A 25,125-nucleotide genomic window follows, 5' to 3' on the forward strand; every position below is an offset into this window, starting at 1 on the left:
GGGTGTACCAGGACAGTCAGGTTTGTGGATTTTGGGGAGAAGGTAAAATCGGGCCGTGCGGGGCTGGGGAACGATGAGGTTGGAGGCTCGGTCGGGCAGGGAGCCAGAGTGGATGAAGACGGTGATGGTGCTAGAGATAGTGGCCTGGTGCTTGTCAGTGGGGTCATGGTCCAGGGGTAAGTAGGAGGAGGTGTCTGAGAGTTGGTGCGTGGCCTCAGCTTTGTAGAGATCGACGCGCCAGACTACCACGGCACCTCCCTTGTCAGTGGGTTTGATAACCCAGTTTGGGTTGTTGCGGAGTGAGTCGATGGCAGTACGTTCAGGGGGGGGGGGGGGGGCGGGGAGAGATTGGAGTGAGACAGGGGAGTGAAAACTTTGCAACATTATTTACAATTATTACAGATATTATAGCGTATATCTGGTTTGCATTCATCCAATCCATTCTATGCATTTTGCACTTAATTGTCAGGGTCTGCAGATGTCCGCATTCTCTTCCTGCAGCTCTGATCTAGGCTCTAGACAAACTGGCACCATTCTCCAGCTTGTCTAATTTCTACAGAAAGTACTTTTAAATTGACTAAATGGCCTAGCAGCCCTGAAGCCTTTACTCAATGTTGGGGTCCTGGCCACCCCAATTTGACCAGGATTACCATCTTCACACTGAAAGTAGGTGTGGGGGAGGTGAAGAAATGGAGGCAAGAAAAGACCAGGACCAATCAGGACCAGCAACAAATGACAAATTGGTCCTGGTCTTTTCTCGTTTCCATTTATTCACTCCCCTCTCTCTCCTCCCCCCCCCCACCCCCCTCACCACCACAGCAACTTTACTTTCTGCCCGACAAAGGTCTCAAACTGAAATGTCACTTATCCTTTTGCTCCACAGATTGCTGCCTGATCCGCTGAATTACTCCAGCATTTTGTGTCTCTCTTTTGTATATTTGAGCATCTGCAATTCATTGTTAGACTCTCAGTCTGAAGAAGGGCTTCGACCCGAAACATCACCTATTTTTTTTTTCTCTAGAGATGCTGTCTGACCCGCTGAGTTACTCCAGCTTTTTTGTGTCTATCTCCGGTTTAAAGCAGCATCCGCAGTTTCTTTCTACACATCTGCAGTTCTTTGTTTCTCCATCACTAGCCATACCGCGTTTGACAATGGACTTGATTATGGGATGAGATTGCATTGTTTAATCAGGATGGCTTGGCAATCATCACACAGGCAAATATGGGTGGAGATGGTGACCCAAACACACCCATGAAAAGGAAATTAAGCAACAATTGTCAATGCTTCCAGATCCCGGTGCGTTTATCTGAAAGCAACAAATATGGAGTGTTTCGTGATGTAAACATTACTTACTTCCTTTCACTCTCTGGTGTTGATACTGCACTGCCCAATGCACGTGACTCCTGTGATAGAAAATTAAAGTCAGTGACCACTTCAAAAAAGAACTGCTCTGAAATCAAGGGATGAATTTCGCAAATTCCTGGAGAGGGTCCAGGAGGATCTGGAGGGAAGTCATACTCACTCCAGTCTCAGACAGCAGCTGTGGGGATGGTGGATTGGCAGCCGAAGTTTCCTAAAACCAGAACACATGCAGTCTTTGTAAGTCATTGAACGTGGCAGTTTTCAATCCAAAAATATCACAGCCAAATTCAAGGAGAAAAATAGGTTAGAATCACTGGAGCTACTGCTTCCTGTTTATCAAAGAGACAAAACAAGTCTGAAAAGTAAATTATAGAGATGGAATTACTCAAAATAAGGGAGCAAAGATTTTTCATTACAGGTTTTAAGAGGATTCGAATCACAGTAGAAACTTAATCCTGGGTCTGATTCCAATTCCTCAATGCCAGGGTTATACCACTGGTATTTAAAAACATCGACTCTAAAGCAGACACAAGTGACAGGGAGTCCACAATCTAAAACAACATTATCCAATGTGAAACTCAGCGCTACACGGAATGGAAACAGGCCACATGGCCCAGTCAATTTGTGCTCCATTGGAGCCTCTCCCAGTCTTGCCTCATCTTAATCCATCAATTTTACTTTCTTTTCCCATCTCCTTCATACGCTTGTCCAATCTCCCGCCTAATGCATCTGCAATAGTTTTTTCAACCGTATAAGTGTAAGTCTTTGGGTGAAGTAGCTTCTGAATTCTTCACTATATTTGATGGCCACTGGTTATGTTCTTGCCACATGTGGAAACATTCCTTCCATAACCACACTATCAACATTTTCAAGACCTCAGACGTTTATAGAACTCATTTTCATCTCTCGACTGTGATATCCCAGATGCCTTCAAAGACAATGAATTTTAAAAGCAGATGTAATCAGGAAACTTTACCTCCAATTCATGCAAAACAAAATCCCACAAACAGTAATCATCAGGTACCCTCTTTTAGTGGTGTTGATAGAGTGTAAATATTAGCTAATACACAAGTTGGAACTTCCCTGGTTATCTCCACCAGTCCTATGGGATCATGGATTAATGCATCGGAACATTCGCACCCCTTCAGAGCGACGTTTACTCATCTTAAGTGAAAAACCTGATGTGAAATTTAGCTTGATTCACAGAATATGTGTGTGGATCAGTATCTTCCACTCTGTTGAGAACAGAGAGGTACCAGGTAAACTGAAGAAAGGTCTCGACCTGACTTGTCACCCAGAGATGCCGCTTGTCCCGCTGAGTTACTCCAGCACATTGTGTTTATCTTCAGTACCAGGTGAACGACAACTTCGAGCAGTGCAGAGAGATTGATATTAGTCACGAGGATGTGGTATGAAGAAAGTGGCAGCTGGAATTTAATACAATAAACAAAGTTACAGGAAACAGGAAATGTGTGCAACTATCAAAAATCCACAGGGATAGATGGAACGGGAAAAGGATGGGGGTGTGATTCCTGGACAACTAATCACAGACCCTTGCAATGTTTAGATTCTGAATCGACTCTGTCCACACGAGACCAGATGGCAAACATTTTGGAAGGTCGCACTTTCACCTCTGAGTCACCAGCTCGTGGGTTCAAATCACACTTTCAGTAACTTGATGACAAAATTTCATCCGATGCTCCAGTGCCGAAGGAGTGGAGACAGGCTGCTGAGATCTGTGGGGCTTTATGTCCATGGCCAACATTTCTTACTGGGACCGCACCAATCATCTACACCAAACCCTGAATCAATCACATTTGATTCTCCTCGTATTCTCTCTCCCCTAGATTCTCCCACTCACCTTCACACTAGGGGCAATGTACAGTGGTCAAAAAAATTACCAACCCCCATGTCTTTTTCAAAAAAAAATGTTAATACATTTTTATTAGGCATCTGCATATTATAGTCCAAACCAGTACAGACTTTGTTTAACGATTACATATTAAATATCCAGGTTTCCAGGGACCCAGTTACCAAAGTAGCTGGGATCCTCCTTTATCGGTTACCTATTAACATTGCCTCTAATTATTTATTTATATTTATAGATAGGAAAAATAAATAAAGAAAGAAAGAAATTAGAAAAATAGGATAAACTATTAATAATACAACGTGGGAGATAGGTCCGTAGGTCAGAGACCATAACTATTCATCTAGTCCTGGGTTCAGGCTTCAGTCCGGCCTCCGTGCCGGTCCAATCTGCCCCTTCAAATAATCTATAAATGAAGACCATATTCTAATAAATAATTCTGGTTTGTCAATTAAGACAAATCTAATTTTTTCCAAATGCAAGGTCTCTGACATCTCCATAATCCACATCTTGATTGTGGGGGTTGTTGGGTTTTTCCCAAAGTTTTAATATCAATTTTTTCCCAATTATTATACTGATCAACCCCCATGCCTTTAGGATGTTGGAAACTGGAGCCCCTGGTGGAAACGGACATTGTCATGAGGGAAACATGCAAGCTCCACGCAGACAGCACCAGAGGTCAGGTTTGAAACCAGGTAATTGGAGCTGTGAGGCAGCAGCTGTCTATATTTGTGCCAGGATGGAGTGGATGGAGGGGGACTGCGTCAAACCTGTATGTGAGTAATTAACTCTATTTGTACACAGCAAGGCAGTGTGGTCAGCACTTCAAATAGGTGGCAGGGCAGAAACGGGGCATGCACAGGAAGTCCGAACTGTTCTTTTCGGCAATCTGTGGACAGACCCGATTTTAGAAAACACTAAATTTGTAAAAACATTCTTAAGGTTTTGAATCAAAATAAACTTCTGGTGTTGGAAAAGTTAAACAAAACAAAAATGCGAGAGTGCTCAGCAGGTCAAGCAGCATTGCTGGTGAGAGGATCAGATTCTGCTCATGGGCTTAGAACATGTATTTTACGTGTGTGCAAGTACACACACACACACACACACACACACACACACACACACACACACGTGCATTGAATGTATTTGGAGCTGCCGATATTTAACCTTCAGTGAACAATGCTGCAATAAACATTAATTTTATCATCACATGTATAAGCTTGGTAGGCATCAATTAGTTTCCAACATTTTAACAGTAATTCCATTTCCAAAGTGGTTAATTGACTCCATATCTTCATGGATGTCCAGATCTCATGGTAGTCACTGTTATACACAGATATTCTTGCTTTCTTTGTGCTGAAAGAGAACATCTCTTATAATGCCAAGGAGCATCTTATGACATTCACAGCTTGAACGTACACTGACACTCGCCACAGACTGACGACGGAGGACCCGCCCGCCCGCCACGGACCGAGGACTCGCCTGCCACAGTCAGAGGGCCGGGGATCGCCCACCGCAGAAGGAGGACCCGCTGGTCGGCCCAGTCCACCCATCGCGGACTCCAAACCCGGCCTTGAGCCACCAGTGTCGGCGGGACCCGGGCTGTCGAGAGCGAGGAGGGACCAGAGAGTGAGGTGGAATGTTGAGAGCGAGGTGAAGCGTCAGGAACAATGGGGCACCTGTCGGGGGGGCGATCGAGATTGAGGGGGGACCCGGTGGGGGGGGGGGGGGGGGGGGGGGGTGCGCCAAAAATGAAGGGGGGGGGGGGGGGAGGAAGGGGGGGGAATCCAGCAGGGGGGGCTGCTGCCACCTGCAGGAAGTAGATGGGAATGTTGTGAACTTTTATTACTTTGTTGGCACCAGACACGTGGTAACACTTAGACTGCCAAGGTGAGGTCTGCTATATGATCAAACCAGGTTGTATGCAAAACAAAACTTTTTACTAGGTACACGTGACAATAAAGTATCATTGAATTGAATCATCGAATTTTCAAATACATCGTTTCAAATGCGTTTTTTCCCAAACACGAACCAAAGTTGTATGCAACCTCAGCTGAAATATAAAAAGGTCACAATGAACTTTGTTCATGATTAACACCATGCCTATTTAGTTTAGTAGATAAATGAGGCAAATGGTGTAACACACTGGGCTGGAGGTCACCGTCCGAGATATTGGTTTGTATTGCTCCATTCAACAGCAGTTTGAAGCATCTTTTGCAAAATTCAACCAGGGGAGTTAAAGTCAGTTCATTCATATACAACAACCAACTTACAGGTCCTTGTAGACTCGGGTCAGTGGTAAACAACCTTTCAGGGGAATGGTCAGTGTAAAGCCCCTGTCCCACTGTACGAAGTAATTCAAGAGTTCTCCCGAGTTTACCCCTGATTCGAACTCGTAGAATGTCCGTAGCGGGTCCGTAGGAGTTTGTGGATGTCTCGTAGCGGCTCGTACGAGTAAAATGTAACAATTTTTTTCATCACGAGTGTTTTTTTACTCGTGGACATTCTTTGCAGGGATGAAAAAACGTCACGAGTTTACCCGATTTCCCCAGTACCTACTGTTAGCATTACGAGCTGCTACGAGAAATCCACAAACTCCTGCGGACCTGCTACGGACATTCTCTCAGTTCGGATCAGGTGAAAACTCGGGAGAACTCTTGAATTACCTCATACAGTGGGACAGGGGCCTAACATTTCTGAGTGATAATCACATATACCCAGAACATCCTGGCGTCCTTGCACAGTTACTCCAAATGCATTTCAATTAACCGAGTTTAATTAATTAGTTCTGAACAAATGTGTTTCATTGCTTTTAGTTGTTTGCACATTGACTAATATTCTTGCTCTTTGCATGCCAATAAAACTGGGAAAAGATAGCTTAGCCAGCTGTCAACTATATCTGGAACACGCAAGATCCCGAGGAGCGGATGTGAGTGAATGTAAAATCAGGCATCATTGTTTGAACATAAAGGGTCATCCATTTGAGCCAGAAGATTAATATTTTTCTCTCAGAGGATCAATTGTATATGGAACTCCCTTCGTCAAGGGGTGGTGGAAGCAGTGTATTTCATTACATCCCATGTAGAGTACTAGATATTTGATGCAAGGAGATCAAAAGATAGCACAGGTAGATGGTATATTTGACATAATTGACCACAGGTATTAAGTTGTGGCTCACAATTGGGGTGCAAAATGTATTTTTCCCCGCTCCTAGGTGTATGTTCTGGGGTGGCATGTTTGCCTTCCCTGGTCATGAACTTGCTCCAGGCAAGCACAATTAGGGCTAACCATGGTCGGTCCGTTATTCTTCGAGGTGGGCCAGTTGGAGACATCTTCTGGGCCAGATATCTACTGATACGAGCTATCAATTCACGATGATCTGCCACATTTGGAAAGTGGTGAAATCATTGGACAAAATCAGCATGGATTTACGAAAGGTAAATCATGTCTGACGAATCTTATAGAATTTTTCGAGGATGTAACTAGTAGCGTGGATAGGGGAGAACCAGTGGATGTGGTGTATCTAGACTTCTAGAAGACTTTCGACAAGGTCCCAAATAAGAGATTAGTATACAAACTTAAAGCTGGGATGTCAGGCATGTCTTATGAAGAAGGGGATAGACTTGTTTATACTCTCTAGATGAAGATGGATAGAAACTTACAAAATTCTTAAGGGGTTGGACAGGCTGATGCAGGAAGTTTATTCCCGATGTTAGGGAAGTCCAGGACAAGGGGTCACAGCTTAAGGATAAAGGGAAATCCTTTAAAACCGAGATGAGAAGAACTTTTTTTCATGCAGAAGTAGGAGTAAACGGGGCCTTTTCATAAGATGGGCGAATCTCTGGAAGACAGAGTGGTGCAATCTCTCTGCAGTGGGTAGTTGAGGCCAGTTCATTGGCTATATTTAAGAGGGAGTTAGATGTGGCCCTTGTGGCTAAGGGGATCAGAGGGTATGGAGAGAAGGCAGGTACAGGATACTGAGTTGGATGATCAGCCATGATCATATTGAATGGCGGTGCAGGCTCGAAGGGCCGAATGGCCTACTCCTGCACCTAATTTCTATGTTTCTATGTTAAAGCACATGGCATTGGGGGTTCAGTATTGATGTGGATAGAGAACTGGCTGGCAAACAAGAAGCAAAGAGTAGGAGTAAACGGGTCCTTTTCACAATGGCGGGCAGTGACTAGTGGGGTACCGCAAGGCTCAGTGCTGGGACCCCAGCTATTTACAATATATATTAATGATCTGGATGAGGGAGTTGAAGGCAATATCTCCAAGTTGGCGGATGACACTAAGCTGGGGGGCAGTGTTAGCTGTGAGGAGGATGCTAGGAGACTGCAAGGTGCTTGGATAGGCTGGGTGAGTGGGCAAATGTTTGGCAGATGCAGTATAATGTGGATAAATGTGAGGTTGTCCATTTTGGTGGCAAAAACAGGAAAGCAGACTGTTATCTAAATGGTGGCCGATTAGGAAAAGGGAGATGCAGCGAGACCTGGGTGTCATGGTACACCAGTCATTGAAAGTAGGCATGCAGGTGCAGCAAGCAGTGAAGAAAGCGAATGGTATGTTAGCTTTCATAGCAAATGGATTTGAGTATCGGAGCAGGGAGGTTCTACTGCAGTTGTACAGGGTCTTGGTGAGACCACACCTGGAGTATTGCGTACAGTTTTGGTCTCCAAATCTGAGGCAGGACATTATTGCCATAGAGGGAGTGCAGAGAAGGTTCACCAGACTGATTCCTGGGATGTCAGGACCGTCTTATGAAGAAAGACTGGATAGACTTGGTTTATACTCTCTATAATTTAGGAGATTGAGAGGGGATCTTATAGAAACTTACAAAATTCTTAAGGGGTTGGACAGGCTAGATGCAGGAAGATTGCTCCCGATGTTGGGGAAGTCCAGGACAAGGGGTCACAGCTTAAGGATAAGGGGGAAATCCTTTAAAACTGAGATGAGAAAAACTTTTTTCACACAGAGAGTGGTGAATCTCTGGAACTCTCTGCCACAGAGGGTAGTTGAGGCCAGTTCATTGGCTATATTTAAGAGGGAGTTAGATATGGCCCTTGTGGCTAAGGGGATCAGAGGGTATGGAGAGAAGGCGGGTACGGGATACTGAGTTGGATGATCAGCCATGATCATATTGAATGGCGGTGCAGGCTCGAAGGGCCGAATGGCCTACTCCTGCACCAATTGTCTATTGATATGACAGAGTGCTATCCAGTTAGAGACTTTGGAATGATTTAGATAAACCTTGCCTCTGATTGTGATGTGTGATTAAGGAATTGATCAAGCATGAGAGGCACTTTTTCCTTTCTGTTGTTTATCATGGCTAGAACAGACTTTGAGAACTAACCCTACGAAAGTACAGAGCATACATCAAATTTTCCAAGTTACCATAGTGAAAGAGGGGGCACAGAGGTGCAGCGGTAGAGGTGCTGACTCAGGTTCAATCCTGGATAAGTGTGCAGTCTATATGGAGTTTGTACGTTCTCCCTATGACCGCGTGGATTTTCTCTGCGTGCTTCGGTTTCCTCAAACACTCCAGACGTGCAATTTTGTACGTTAATTGGCTTCTGTAAATTGTCCCTAGTGTTTAGGATAGAACTAGTGTACAGGTGATCGTTGGGCTGAATGGCCTGTTTTCATGCTGTATCACTTAACTAAACTAAAGGTGAAGCACCAGTATAATCCACAATGGTGGTGTAATGGTGGTTGGACACATTTCTCTAGGCGTTGGTTAGAAGAAATAGTAGAACACGCTGATCCTTGAGTAAACAACTACATCACTGCACTGAAGGTAGGCACAAAATTTGAACAAGTTATTGAACAAGTTAGGGCTTTGTTCTTTGGAGCGCAGAAGGTTAGGGGGGACTTGACAACAGAGTGACGTGGAAAAGCTTTTCCCACTGAGAGTAGGGAAGATTCAAACAAGGGGACATGACTTGAGAATCAGGGGGTAACATGAGGGGGAACACTCAGAGAGTGGTAGCTGGAATGAGAAGGTGGTGGAGGAGGTTCGTTTTTATCATTTAAAAATAAATTGGATAGTATATGGATGGGAAGGGAATGGAGGGTTATGGTCTGAGCGCAGGTATATGGGACGGGGAGTGTTCGGCACGGACTAGAAGGGTCGAGATGGCCTGTTTCCGTGCTGTAATTGTTATATGTTAAATGGTTATGGTTAAAATGCTGGAGTAACTCAGCGGGTCAGGCAGCATCTCTGGAGAGAAGGAATGGGTGATGTTTTGCGTCGAGACCCTTCTGCAGTCTTAAACCTTTGATTTAAACTAGCATCTGTAGTTCTTTCCTATACATCACTACACCTACACTTGAGCCACTGATCAATTGACTATACATCCCATCATTCATCAATCAACCAAGTCCTATACCCAAGATCCACTTGTTTTGCTTCTCCAGTGTACAAAAGTGTCCAAAGTGTTGCAGAAGAGCAAATAAACTTTGGTATTGAACCAAGGCAGGAGATATATTCGGATCAAGGATTGTAAAACTTTAAGGAGCACCTTAAATAAAGAGAGAGAGTTAGAGGTGGAGTGGAATTGCTGCCAATGAAGGAGTACTTGGATTTGGATGTGGTTCAGGAACCAGAATTAGAACACAGAATCTATCTCAGAGGATCATGTGGCTGGAGGAAAATACAGACGTAGAAACAGGTTCAACTTTTGGAAGGACTTGAAAACATGGCTGAGAATTTCAAAACTAAATAGGTAAAGCATATTTGGGAGAGGATATTATGATTTTGATTACTTGAAATTTACAGAAGAGCTAGGGTAGACTGAACTATAAAAGCCTGCAGATAGATATGGATGAGTTGTTCAGCAGCCTTGAAGCTCAGACAAGACAGAGCCGGTGATATTACACAGGCAAAATTGGTGGCCTCAGTAATACTGGAGGTCTGCCACAGGAAATTCATCTCAGGGTTCAACACCGTGACAAATTTCTGAACGTTCTGCTTCAGTTTTCATTAGATACTGAGATGGAACCAGTGTCTAAGGAACGCAATTAGTGACCAGCACTAAGGATGGTGGTTTAACTTTACCCATTGGTGGAAATCTCTGTCATCGACCATTATATGCCAGATAAGCAACTGAGATGCAGAGAGGCGCCAGCGCGATAGAGTTAGAGTACATTGGTGAACAAGTGGAAACTGTGCTTTGGACATTGCTATCAAGGGTCGGCCTGTTGATGAGAAACAGAAGGAGAACCAGAGCTTGTAATTGTATGGCTAAGAATGGAACCAGACAAGTCAAGTCCTTGCCAGGAGGATGCCAATGGAGAGACAGTCCTATTGAAAATTTGCCTACAGTTAAAAAGATGGGAATGGACTATTTTGCGGCATTTACATAAGATTTGTATTTGTAATATTGTTAACAGACGATTCCAAACTGTGGTAAAGCTCACACGAGGGATTCAGAGAAGGAATTTCAGGAAAGACGAATACAATGTTGGCAGTCTCCAGTGCGCGAGGATTAGCGAGAATGAAGATTCATTCACTTGAACACGTGTTCAGTTAGGATGATCATCAATAATAAACTTCCACTGCACTTCCAGGTAAGAACAGAGAACAAAATAAAATAACAGAGAAGAAATGGAGCAGGACGTCCAGCTGAGGGCATTAATAGCCGTCATAGGGGAGACATTGCTGGCCAGGATGGAAACAAACAGTCTTGGGGTCCTGACGTCCAGTGCAGCTGTAGGAAATGTTGAGGATGTCCATTTACCTAATCCTGCGCCTTTCTCACCCTTCAGCATCTGCTGATTTAGATGCTACAGACATTCTTATTTATTATCCTGGTATTAGCCCTCAATCATTTCAAAATCTCAAGTCCTGCATCTGCCCGGTTTATAGGATGAAAGGAAGAAGATAGTGAAGATCAAGAGGTGTGATCTTAATCATCTCTGATACCCATGGCCATCAGCCCCGCTGACAATGCTGTGTGCTGTAGAGGCATGCTGCACATCCATCAGCCAGTGAAGCTTGTTGCCACAGAAGTACAACTGGTGAAGTCTGAAGTTAAGACTTCTAGGCCCAGAGCTGCATGGATTGGCCCTTCTGGAGTCTCTCCAGTAGAAGGATAGCAGCATCAAGTGACCTTTGACACAGCTTTGAGGAAGCAATCTGATTGGGCAACTGGGGTAGGCAGTGGCCAAAAGGCAAACTTTGATGACATTCGGGTTATGCATAGGGTGGTTATTTTACTTATGTATTTACTTTAACAAATATATTGATAGGAATGCACATTTATTGTCGGGTGTTATCCTACATGACTGCTGAGCTGCAATTGACGAGATGTTGCTACAGATACTAGTCATTAATTATGAGATCATGGAGAACCTGGGCAGAACGTTGTTTATATTGCATCCTCCCTTCCTCTCCTACTTCAACCCTCTGGGATTCCTGTGCTCGTGGTGAGGCAAGGAGGTGGGGTTCTTTCCATCCATTCAACATCATGTTCAGCGTTGCCAGGGTAAGATATGGAATGGAGATACAAGGAACTGCAGACGCGGTAATCTTGAGCAAAACACAAAGTGCTGGAAGAACCCAGTGGGTCGGGCAGCATCAGTGGAGGGAATGGGATAGGTGACATTTTGGATCGGGACCCATCTTCAGTCCCAAAATCTTTTCACTTTCAAAATCTCATGTCCAGTATCTGCTCCGTAATTGGAAGAAGAGGTAGAATGAATTGGAGAGTGGCATTCACAGATTGAAATCTGGCACAAGATCAGCTCTGCAAAGTGATTTGCATCAGAATCTTCTAGCTCTGCATGTGGCTGCTAGTTATAAGGGCCTTGTGTATTGAACCAAGATGCTGTCCAACTCAGTTCTCACCGGAAGACTGCCAATGTGACCAGTGAATCATCGAGCTAGGTGTGAAATAAAATTACATTTCTTACTTGTGTGGTTCTATTATAAACGTGGCATTAACCACTTTCTTACCAATGCACTGAACCAGCCAACGTTTTCTGTTGTGTTTTGGGTGTGGTATTAGATGGATTTGCCTCTGGTAAATATAACAGCCCTCATGGTACTGTGTACAAGGTGGTATCTCATTTTACATCTCACTATCTCTTGTAGCTGGCAGTTGTGCAGCCTACATGATCCTTGAGAAAGCAACTCACCTGCTAAAAGGGACACACCGAAGCTTAGTGCGGCTAAGTTGCACAAGGTTTTGTGGGGAAGAACTACAATCTAAAAATCCGGCCATCTTTGGACACTGAAAGGTGGGGTCCTTTGTAACAGTCCCACAAAGATCTAGAGGGGCACTGTTCAAATAAGTTATGAGTGACATTGTAGTTTTGCACACAGGATGCACTAACTTGACAACACTATGAATGTAGATAAACACAAAATGATGGGACACAAAATGCTGGAGTACCTCAGCAGGACAGGCAGCATCTCTGGATAGAAGGAATGGGTGACATTGCAGGCTTTATAACACAAACAAATGTAAAGAAAGCCACGTATTGTTTTTTTATTTCTTCACAATATTTTACAAATAAAGATTATTTTTGGTGAAGAAAAACCCTCTTCTTAGTGACATCAAGGACATTGAAGGGTGTGTATAAACCACTCCAGGCTTCCGTTCCACTTTGGAATACAATGCATTGCACAGATGAGTCATATTTGAACAGGAAACTTGATAATTCAAGTGCTTGTTTTGAGACAGCATGATTATTTAATTCCAGAGATTTAACATTTACTTTAATTTGTTGTGATACCTTTGTTCTCTTAGTACTATGGTTAACATGTTCCTCAAACAACATCTCTATAGAGGGATTATCTGGCTATTTATTTCATCGCTGCTTGTCTGAAGTTGGTCAAAACCAGTGCATACGTGCACCAGTGACTAAATCTCCATAATACTTTGTTATGAATCTGTGGAATATCTGTGGAGGCCAAGTCAGTGGATATTTTTTAAGGCAGAGATAGATAGATTCTTGATTAGTACAGGTGTCAGACGTTATGGGGAGAAGGTTAGATGGAGTTAGATGGGAGATCAACCATGATTGAATGGCGGAGTAGACTTGATGGGGCGAAGGTTCACCAGGCTGATTCCTGGGATGGCAGGACTTTCATATGAAGAAAGACTGGATAGACTCGGCTTGTACACACTAGAATTTAGAAGATTGAAGGGGGATCTTATAGAAACTTACAAAATTCTTAAGGGGTTGAACAGGCTAGATGCAGGAAGATTATTCCCGATGTTGGGGAAGTCCAGAACTAGGGGTCACAGTTTAAGGATAAGGGGTAAGTCTTTTAGGACCGAGATGAGAAAATAATTTTTTACACAGAGTGGTGAATCTCTGGAATTCTCTGCCACAGAAGGTAGTTGAGGCCAGTTCATTGGCTATATTTAAGAGGGAGTTAGATGTTGCCCTTGTGGCTAAAGGGATGGGATACTGAGTTGGATGATCAGCCATGATCATATTGAATGGTGGTGCAGGCTCGAAGGGCCGAATGGCCTACTCCTGCACCTATTTTCTATGTTTTTATGAATGGCCCGATTCAACTCCTATCACTTATGAATTTAGCCTCAGAACCTTCTGAAACAACTTGGAAGTCATGAGATGAGGGGTATAACTGCAAGCCTCACTTTATCCAAGAAAACATACAGGTTGTGCTCAAGACAGGTAGAGGTTTCTTACCAGTTCGTGATTCTCCGAAGCACTACGTGTGTAGAGTTCTTCCATCTGTTCAGCACCGTCACTGAGGCAAGCGTTGTAGTATTCGGTGCACTGCTGAGCCAGGTCATCAATGTGTCCCAGTGATCCATCCTTAAGTGGTGTGTGGGAGGGGGGGGGGGGGGGGGGAGCAGAGAAAACCTTGTGAGTCCTCGGATCCATCAGCCTTGGAGAAAACTCAGTGGGACTTTCCAAATCCCACGATACTCCAACCAATCAATATTTGATGTAAATTTCTACTCCAATAATGTGACCCATTCAGTACATGCCAGTACTGTCCAGCTTTTTAATGCTGATCACTGACTCATGAACATATGAAATGAAATAACCTTCTATATGCACTTTTTTAATTGAAGCACTTAGAAAGCATTTTAAAACTATTGCTATGTGTTGAATGTTGATGTGTGATTGTGCAGTGTGTCTGTGAAATGCGTGTGCTGGTTGATTATGCAGTATGCGTGCTGCTTATGTTTGTTGATTGTGTCCCTTTTTAAAAAGCTACTGTAATGCGCCTTTTTAAATTGTCCCTCGGGGACGAATAAAGTGCTTTGAATTGAATTGAATTGAATTGACCAGCTCATTCTTTATTGGGCATTATTTAATATTAATACCCCAAGACACTTTTCTTTTTGTTATAAAGGTGTCACACAGAAACACAATAAATGTGACAGTAAATTGCCTAATTCTACTTCTATGTCTTATGGTCTTAAAGGTTTCTGATTGATAGTAGTTGGTCTCTTTGAAGTGGCTGGTGTGCCACTTTGTGGAAACCAGAAATCTGAGATAAGATCTTAAGAAATATGGATTGGGCATATGCTCGTGCAATATTCATCCCCCTTTAGGGTGAAAACGGACCGGAGCGTTTTCTATTTTTAGTGTTTTATTATGCTTTCCCAGTACTGTCCCCGTCAAGCCCTCGGGTAAATTTGCGTTTCAATGAGATCTCCTCTTGTGCTTCTTAAATCCAAAGAAACAGACTCATCCTACTCAAATCTATTCCCCCTGGGAAACCGCTAATCCGCGGTATAAGGCCAGAAAATCTTTTTAAATTCTGAGTCGACTGAATGCATCCGTGGGCAAGAGAGTGAAAGTAATCACTGCACAGCGGTCCAGCTGCAACCAAATCCCTCTAAATTGCACTGAAACTTCCTTCATTTAAAAGATAACATTACATTAGGTTTTCAGAAACTTTTAGGTTGTATCCATGTAACCTCCCGCCAAGCATACAAATACCTTGTCCAATGCAAACACTTCTAATCATTCGAGGGATGGCTGTCTTAGGTGACTGATCACAAATTGCCTGGCACAATGAGAGCTACTGCAGGGGAGTTCAGCAGCAGTATGGGTGATATTGTTCCTCTTGGGTGAAAGATGCAGGGGGTGGCATTCCAAGGTAGCAGGGGCATGGCTTTGGAGGTTGGGGGTTGCTTTAGACTTGAGATACAGTGTGGAAACAGACCCGTTGGCCCACCAAATCCGCGCCGACCAGTGATCCCCCATACACTGGCACTATCCGACACACTAGAGACAATTTATAATTTACAGAAGTCAATTAATCTATAAACACGCACGTATTTAGAGTGTGAGAGGAAACCAGAAACAAACCCATGCGATCACAGGGAGAACGTACAAACTCCATACAGGATCGAACCAGGGTCTCGGGCGCTGTAAGGAAGCAACTCTACTGCTGCACCACTGTGCCGCCCCTGGAAGTTGCTGTGGAAGTTGTCTTGGAAAGTGGCCGCGGTACACTCCGCGGATTGTACACACCACCGTCATGGTGCATCGGTCGCGGAGAGCGAGAAAGATGAAAGAAATGCCAATCATGCAGAGTCTATTTTGTCCACGATGAGAGAGACTGCAGCTGCACTCATCCAAGCAAGCGAACCGTACATCAACACATTCTTGACTTGTGCCCCGTAGGCAGTGAGGGAAACTAGCCAAGTTATTCACTGTGTTTCTCTTATACGCCATAGTTGTTAGGTAGCTTGCACCGTTTGACATGCATTTAGCAGTGACTGCCAGAGCACTGATAGAAGAAAATGCGATGCTCGTCAAACCAAAAGGCTGTCACAGAGCTGAGGTTAAACTGTCTTAAGATGGTCATTGTCCAGGGCTTGTGTATTGGCGAAAAAAACGTCCTAGAGCGGACTAAGAATACTGAGCTCTCAAAATCAAAAGAGCAATTCATGCCAAAGAAAGTGTGCATTCCAGCCAATTTTGCAGGTGGAGCATGTTTTTGCTGCACCCACACAGTTTCACAGTGTAAGAGGTCTATTCATAAAGGCACTCACTGCGATCGCATGAGCCAGGTCTGGTCCACAAATTCTACCAAGTCCTAATTTAGGTTCACTAATTCATAATTCAAACTTAGACTGACGATGGTTTTTAAAGCTGCTCCTCTTTAACTCCACTCTTTCTGACCCTTTCCCCTTCAGGTTGCCTAACCAAGCTAGTCTCACTTGCCTGTACTTGGCCCATCTCTCTTCACATAATTTATATCCTTGTGCTTGCCCAAATCACTTCTAAATGTTACATTGCACCCACCACTTCCACTTCCTTCACCCGCTTATTCAATAAACACACTTTCCAGTGGGAAAAAGTTGCAGTGGACTGCATTCAGTACTTGCAATATGACCTCCTCTATGTTGGAGAAACCAAGCATGGATTGCATGACTGCTTTGTGTCAAGATGACAGATACAACTTGGAGTGCTCTGTAGCTTGAAATATTAATTTGCTATCCTGCTCCGATCTGTCTGTGGCCTCATGCATTGTTATGACGAAGTCCAACATAAGCTCAAGAAGCAGCACTTCATCTGTTAACTGGGTACACAGCAGCATTCTCAAGTCAAGTCACTTTTATTTCTATAGCACATTTAAAAAAACAACTCTCGTTGACCAAAGTGCTTTACATTGCTGGAGGTACTAACGTTATACAACAGTGGTTCATAGATTATGTACATACATAAATACATACATATGACGTCAAGAAAGGCTTGAGAGTAAAGATGAGTTTTAAGTCTCGACTAAAAAGAGTCGATGGAGGGGGCAGTTCCGATGGGAAGAGGGATGCCGTTCCACAATCTAAGAGCTGCAACCGCAAAGGCGCTGTCGCCCCTGAGCTTATGCCCAGACAGCAGGATGGTCAGTAACCCAAAGTCGGCCGATCTGAGGGACCTGGAGGTGGTGTGGTGGGTGAGCAGATTTTTTACGTAAGTGGGGGCAAGCCCGGAAAGGGCTTTGTAAACATAAAGAAAGATCTTGAAATTTATTCGGAACCGCACAGGGAGCCAGTGGAGAGAGGCCAGAATCGCGGTGATGTGGTCCCTTTTTCGGGTGCCCGTCAGGAGTCTCGCTGCAGCGTTTTGGACCAGTTGCATGCGGGACAGGGAAGATTGGCTGATGCCAGTGTAAAGGGAGTTGCAGTAATCAATGCGGGAGAAGATAAATGTGTGGATGATCTTTTCCAGGTTGTCAAACTGGAGGAATTGTTTTATTTTAGCTATCATCCGAAGCTGGAAGAAGCTTCTGGACACTAATGAATTCAACAACTCTAGGTAACTCATCTGTCTGTATCAGAACTGGCCAGTTCTACTGTAAGTTGTCCACCTGTGAAATTCCCTCAGATATTACTCTTTTTCATGTGATAGGAGCAGAATTAGGCCATTTGGCCGATCAAGTCTACTCCCCCATTCAATTGTGGCTGATCTATCTACCTATCTCAGCCCCATTCTCCTGCCTTCTCCCCATAACCCCTGATACCCATACTATTCAAGAATCTATCTATCTATCTCTGCTTTCAAAATATCCACTCACTTGGCCTCCACAGCCTCCTGTGGCAATGGATTCTACAGATTCACCATTTATCATCATAGTCCGACCTCCAAGAACTGCCCTTCCGCCTTGCATTTTACAACCTATGTGTTCACACTCACTAATCGGCCCCATTCGATGCTGAGAACAATTAGAGAGTAATACCTCTACAAATTATCCGCACTGTAACCTTGGCCTCACCAAGTCAGAGAGATTGTCTATTTCCACTCCTGCCCACCCCACTCTGCAGTTGTTTCAGTTGTGATAAAGGATTACTCTTTCCATAGATGTTGCCTGATCTACTGCGCATTGAGTATTTTCCTAGACGTGTTCTTTTTGTATCAGTTTTCAAATGACCAAAGCCCTTTGCTTCCTGTATTGTTGAATTATAATTTGCTGCGCAACTACTTCCAGCAAGATACATAGCAAATAAAAATTCTGCATTCCTTTCCATTGGAATTTTCGCTGAACTATTCACATCCTCAAACACTCTCCTGTTCTGGTTCAGAATCAATGGTCTGAAGTTTTCGTGCAAATCTTGCATCGGCAGTGTTCCACCGTCAGTCACTTCTGCTCTACTTTGCAAGTCGGAAGTTATGTTTCCAGATCTCCTGGCTCGATGGCACTACTGATATTATGCTGATCAGAAACCTAAAGGCCATGTGAGGATGCAGGACCTCATGAGATATAGTTCTGTCATATGGCTGCTAGAACCTGTTCTACCCATGAAGCACGAGAGAAATCTTAAGCTGAGATGAAAGTCACAGGTGGCACAGTGAAGGGCCTGTCCCACGAGCATGCGACTGCATGCGGCAAGCGCGACCAAACCAGAAGCGGGGGCCGCGCAGAGGTCGAGTGAGTGACATGAAGTTCGAGCGAAGTCCGTGGGAAGTTTACACGTGACATACGGCGTCGAGACGGTGCGTACGGTGTCGAGGCGACCGCGGGCTGGCAGGCCGTTGCCGCGCAGAATTTTTGAACAGTCAGTTTTTCGGAGCCTCATGCGATGTCGGGACCAGCTCCGCACAACTCCATACGGCTCCGGCGATCGAAGTGGGACCGGCCCCCGCGAGGCCGTACGGCTCAAGCGACCAAGTTAGGTCGCGCTTGCCGCATGGAGTCACATGCTAGTGGGACAGGCCCTTTAGGTCGTGCTTGCCGCATGGAATCGCATGTTCGTGGGACAGGCCCTTGACATCGCCATTAGAGCTCCAGAGTTCAATCCTGACCTTCAACATTGTCTATAGTTTGCACGTTCTCCCTGTGGCCAAGTGGGTGTCCTCCGAGTGCTTCAGTTTCCAATCACATCCCAAAGATGTGTCAATTTGTAGGGCATTTGGCTCCTCTAAGTAGTCCCTGGTTAAATAGGCTGGGAGGAGTCAATGGGAACGTGGTAATAACAGGTTACAGGTTTAGGGAGACACAGGAAACTGCAGATGGTGGAATCATGAGCAAAACACAAAGTGCTGGAGGAACTCAGCAGGACAGGCAACATCACAGAGAGAATGGACAGGTGTCGTTTTGGCTCGGAACCATTCAAAAATGGCTAACTAATTCCTACTCTGCCTTCCGAATTAATAACATATGAATGCCATTAAATTACCTTCATGCAATATTACTGTGATCTCTAATCTCACAAATCAACCCTGTACTTTGTCAACCTGCAAGGCGATGCCTCAATTTTTAAACGCCGTCTTCTTCTGAAGCCGCTGTTTTTTCTGTAGCCTACTGCCGCCCAGAGTTTCCGGAGATGACCAAGCACTCCAATTCACTCCTCTTGCTAACCTCCTATATTACTCATTACTCCCCTCGTCCCTGTGCTTTCAGCTGCTAATGCCAGTTCCAACTCCTTCCCCAAATCCCTCTTTTTCTCATTTCAAGATGCTCAGAACCTCTCTTCCATCACACTTGACAATGTGGCTCAGAGTTAATTCTCATTTGATGACACTTCCGCGAAAGCACCTTGGAAGGATTCTGCTCCTTTAGAAACTCTTGCTAAATATAATTTCTTGGTGCTCTGTAATGATCCAGCTGATGTGGTTATATTATAGTGAGAAGCTGAGCAAATGCAAAGAGGCACAGTTAGCAAAACATAAAGTTAAGACTCTACAAGAAGTTTGAAAATGCATGCCTCCAGATTCAGGGACTTCCCAGCTTGTTATGAGGTAACTGAACCATCTTCTCACCAGCTAGAGCTTGGTCCTGACCTCCCATCTACCTCATTGGAGACTTTTGAACCATCTTTAAATTGGACTTTATACTGTACTAAACGATTCACCCTTTATCCTGAATCTGTACACTGTGGACGACTTGATTGTAAAGGTACTTTTCACTGTGCCTTGGTATATACTACTATAATATACTAAACCAAACAAAAACAGAAATGCTGGAACATCTTAGCCACTCAAGCAGCATCTACAGATAGACAAACCAGTTAAGGTTTTGGGTCAGTGATGCTTCCTCAGAATAGGACAAAGAGTGGAGGATTTACAGTTTTTAAAAGCAGAGCATGGGACAGTAGTGTGGGGATGAGGAGTGATGCGCTAGGTAGATGGAGATAAATCAGGACAGATCGGGTGATAGATTTCTTCAGATTTTTGTTCAAGATTCCAGCATCTTCATTTTTGTTTTCCACAGAGGATAATATTGCAGGGTGTAAAAGAAAATAGATCACTGTAACAATTTCTGACTGTTCAAATTATCCAGGTGGATTATAGTGAGCAAAAGAAAATAAGTACAACCTACAAAGAAATTGACCAAGACCTCAGAAGGAACACACTAAGAGTTGTTCACTTCTGCAATGCGAAGTGGATGATCTGCAATAAGCAGAGAGATATATAAAGGAACTGGAATTCACAAACTAGTAAACGCCTGCCGGGGTTAAGCAATTGAACAATAGGAAGATCCTTGCAGATTCCCGCAAGACCGGATGCCAGAGTTATTAAACAGAACAGAATGATTATGTCGGCCCAAACCAATGCCTGGGTAATTGTTCTTGGAAAAGAGTTTTGAGCAATTGTTCCTAATGACTCGAACCTTAATTCACAATCTTTGGATTTTCCCCCACTCCTCCGATTTCCACCCATATCCCAAAGATGTGCTGGTTCGGGAGAAGCATGAAGGTAGAACACAAGGAACAGATGGGATGGTAGAAAAGAAAACAAAATGCACTGGCAATTGTCGATGGGAAAGTGAAAGAGAATACGTTTCAGAAATAAATGGTAAACAGGGATCGATGGAATTGCTCTTAAATCCAACATTCTCCCAATGGACCAAATAGTCTCCTTCGACCTCAAAGGAAAATATGAGAACATCACTGAACCGGTAAAGTTATTGTCAATCCTATTCTGTAATTTTCACTTAGCCCTTTCCGATAGCTTCCTTTGAATATCAAACAAAGTCAAAGTAATAGAGGAACTCAGTCGGACAGACTCTTCAGTGTGAAGAATAGTCCCAACCCAAAATGTAGTCTTTCATTCTCTTCACAGATGATGCCTGACCCGCTGTGTTCATCAAGCACTTTGTCTTGATTTTTTAAACAAGCTCTTAGCATTCATTCTAAATCTTCATCACTTTCCTCACCTAAACTGCCCTAGTTTTCCCTTTCAGCCTCAGTGAGTTCTTCATGTTTATTTAACTTCCTATCTGTGCCTTCTACATTCCCTTTGCCTCATACCTTACCTTCTTCAAACTCACTCCAGTAAAGAAACCATTGGCAAACACTTTGCAATTCCCTACACCTCATGCAACACCAACTATCCCAAGAGAAGAATTATTCTCGGTTCCCTTCCCGAATCCTAATTTAACTCTTTCTTTTGACATGAAACTATCTCTACGATCCCTTAAATAGTGCCTCTGATTTAATTGACTTTGAGTATAGGAGCAGGGAGGTTCTACTGCAGTTGTACAGGGTCTTGGTGAGACCACACCTGGAGTATTGCGTACAGTTTTGGTCTCCTAATCTGAGGAAGGACATTCTTGCCATAGAGGGAATACAGAGAAGGTTCACCAGACTGATTCCTGGGATGTTAGGACTTTCATATGAAGAAAGACTGGATAGACTCGGCTTGTACTCGCTAGAATTTAGAAGATTGAGGGGGGATCTTATAGAAACTTACAAAATTCTTAAGGGGTTGGATAGGCTAGATGCAGGAAGATTGTTCCCGATGTTGGGGAAGTCCAGAACAATAGGTCAGAGTTTAAGGATAAAGGGGAAATCTTTTAGGACTGAGATGAGAAAAACATTTTTTTTTATACAGAGAGTGGTGAATCTCTGGAATTCTCTGCCACAGAATGTAGTTGAGGCCAGTTCATTGGCTATATTTAAGAGGGAGTTAGATGTGGCCCTTGTGGCTAAAGTGATCAGGGGGTATGGAGAGAAAGCAGGTACAGGATACTGAGTTGGATGATCAGCCATGATCATATTGAATGGCGGTGCAGGCTCGAAGGGCCGAATTGCCTACTCCTGCACCTATTTTCTATGTTTCTATGATTCTACTATATCCCCACCCCAATCTCTCCCTGCCACAAGATCTCAAATTCTGCATCAACTGGGTCCAGATACATCATAGGTTCTTATTTCTTATACTGAAATGGCTCCCACTAATCCAAGGTCAATCTTGACTTTTATCACCCTCCATCTACACATTGTGCGTCTCTCCCAGCCCTTTTCTGCACTGCCTTTCCACAATTAAGCCAAAATGTATTTCAGCCGACTTTAGTGACTTTTCTTCGGACAGATTATATCTCATACTATGTTACAACCTCTTTAACAGATTTTGCAAATCCACTGGATGTGTTGTATCATTGCCAAATATGATCTTTTTGCAAATAGTTTTCCAAAATTACAAAGTTACAGCTATGGAATGATGCCTAGTTTTTCAAGTTAACTTCCGTTTTCAAATTTGACTGGAAATAGTTGTTGTGGAGTTCGACTCCAATCTCCAACCTCTCCACCCCCTCTGTTCCAAGGTCTTTCAAGTCCTGACAAGCTAAGTAGTAATCAATCGCTTACGTCTGTAAGCCAAGTTGCAAAGATAGGCAACACGTCAGTGTTATATTTGCTTTTATGTGTCAAGACTTTATTTCGGCAGATATTACACAATATTCTTTTTATTCCATCACTGTACATGAATGTTGCCAACAAGGGCAGCAGCTACTGCCCAGCCAGTAATTAGCATCCTCCTCTTTCATCGGTTATAACTACAGTGGTAAACCATTCGGGCTTGCTGTGCTATTCAAGAAGACCATTGCTAATATGACCCAGGCCCTTCAGTTTCCCACTTGGTCCACATAACCTTTGTCTCTTGAAGACACTTGGCTTCCAAAGTTCTGTGGGAAACATAATACAGCTGCTGACTCACAGCACAAGCAACCAGTGTTTGATGCTGACTATGGGTGCTGACTGCAGAGAGATCGTACATTCTGACCACTTGACCACGCAGATTTGCTCTGGGTGCTTCGGTCCCCTCCCACAGGCCAAAGACGTACAGTTTCGTTGGTTAATTGGTTTTGATAAAAATTGAAAATTGTCCCTAGTGCATAGGATAGCGTTAGTGTATGCGGATCGCTGGTTGGTGCGGACTCAGTTGGCCGTGGGCCCCGTTTCTGCATTGCATCTCCAAATTAAACTTAACTAAATTTCTTCCCTCTCACTTAAATAGACATCTTGAGAACAGAATCTTGAGACTGTTACCTTCTTGAAGCATTCCTTCAAACTCCCTCATCCTGGGAAAAATATCTCCATAAAATTAACCTTATCCAGACCACCCCCCTTCAAGGTCTGATATATTTTGTTAAGACCCTCTATTATCCTTCAGAATTCCAGAGTATTGACCAAACTATTTATTTTTTCCTCATAACACAACTCCAAACTTGGAATTAACATCTCTGTTCCATTATCGTACCGAACTACTTTAGATTCTCTGCTTTGCCTCCATGGTGAATACATCTTCCTTAGATAAAGAAACCAAAATTGTACTGTCCACTTCATGTGTATCGTTGAACCTGGCTCCCTAATTTTTATATTCCATCCCTCTCATAACTAAGAACTTCCCATTGACATGCTCCACTTGCATGCTAACTTCGCGCTTCAAGTATGAAAACCGATAATTCTCAGTACAGTAGAATGTTGACTCAAACTATTAAAAATACTTGCTTTTCTTTTCTGGCTTCCAAAGTGAATAAAACGCACGTTTCTCTACATAATATCCCTTCTGACATGGTTTTTCCCACGTCAAACCTAATCTTGTCCTTTTGCAGATTCTGTGCCCTTATCACAAATAACTTTTGTGTCTATCTTAATATCATCAGCAAACTTTGATACAGCACAGCTGGTCCTATTACCTCAATACAGGTAAATGGTTGAGACACCCAGCTAGTCACGGTTTGTAAGCCTACAATTGACCTATTTAGCCCTTCTCGCTCTTGGTTACACCAACGTATTATTCTTAATAGCATGGGTTATTATCTTGTATAATAACCGTTGCTCTTATTATTCCATGTGTAAATGTTTTGCAGGTCTTGCTGCATGCGATTCAGGATTACAGAATTTTCACTGCAGCTGCAAGGCGGACTGAACATTATACAATCTCTGGGAAACATCCCCAATTCTGACATTTTAATGGAAGCGCAGTCATTGATGAAGCAGAAGATGGTTTAGTCAAGTACAATGCCTGGAGGAAATACTGCAGCAATCTGCAAAGGCTGGGCTAATTGACTAATAACAAACACAATAATTTGACTATTCTAAGTATCACTCCAGCCAGAAGAGACATTCTCACAATCCCATTAATTTCATTAATGCTGATTGATCAATTTGATGTTACAAGTCAAAAGGGCAGTCATTGTCAGCTCATCTCTAGAATTCTGCTCTTTATCATGTTTGATCTCATGTGACCACCAGGGAGATGGCCAGCCCTTCCGGCAGTTTGTTCGTTTTTGTTATTTTTAGCGTCTGTTTAAAGTTTGTTTTTATGTTCTTCAGTTTGTTTTATGTGGGGGAAGGTGAAGGGAATTTTTTTTTCAAGTTCTTACCTTCCCGGAGATGTGATCAATTTTCGGATCACATTATCCGGGCTCTGCAGCCTACCATCGCTGGAGCTGGAGGCCTCCTCGGACTGTTGTCAGCCCCACCGCGGGGCGCAGACTTAACATCGGAGCGGATCCCTTGCCTGGGATCGCTCCCACCGTGACCACCGTGGACTTACCAGCAAGGGCTCGCAGTCCCGGGAGAGGCTAGTCGGGAGCTCTAACGCCACAGAAGGTTTGTCCAGCCCCGATGCGAGGTTTGATCAGCCCCGGCGCGGGTGAGCTGACATCCCCCACGATGCAGGAGCTGAACGCCTCGATGCGGAGGGCCTGAACGCCTCCGGCTACGGG

The 25,125-nt window shown here is 43.8% G+C and overlaps 1 protein-coding gene across 7 annotated transcripts in view; it reads right to left on the reverse strand.

The window, feature by feature from the left end:
- The window catches only part of sash1a (SAM and SH3 domain containing 1a), a 146,314-nt gene that overhangs the window by 64,655 nt on the left and 56,534 nt on the right, over positions 1–25,125 (reverse strand). For all 7 annotated transcript variants that reach the window (XM_055639032.1, XM_055639031.1, XM_055639030.1 and 4 more), the window contains exons 2-4: positions 13,896–14,024; positions 1,524–1,574; positions 1,355–1,404 (exon numbers count right to left, since the gene is read on the reverse strand). In XM_055639032.1, the coding sequence (XP_055495007.1) occupies positions 1,355–1,404; positions 1,524–1,574; positions 13,896–14,024 (230 nt within the window). The remainder of the gene's footprint in view (positions 1–1,354; positions 1,405–1,523; positions 1,575–13,895; positions 14,025–25,125) is intronic.

Source organism: Leucoraja erinacea, chromosome 8 (assembly GCF_028641065.1).
Source record: "Leucoraja erinacea ecotype New England chromosome 8, Leri_hhj_1, whole genome shotgun sequence".
In the NCBI taxonomy this organism is placed as follows: domain Eukaryota; kingdom Metazoa; phylum Chordata; class Chondrichthyes; order Rajiformes; family Rajidae; genus Leucoraja; species Leucoraja erinaceus.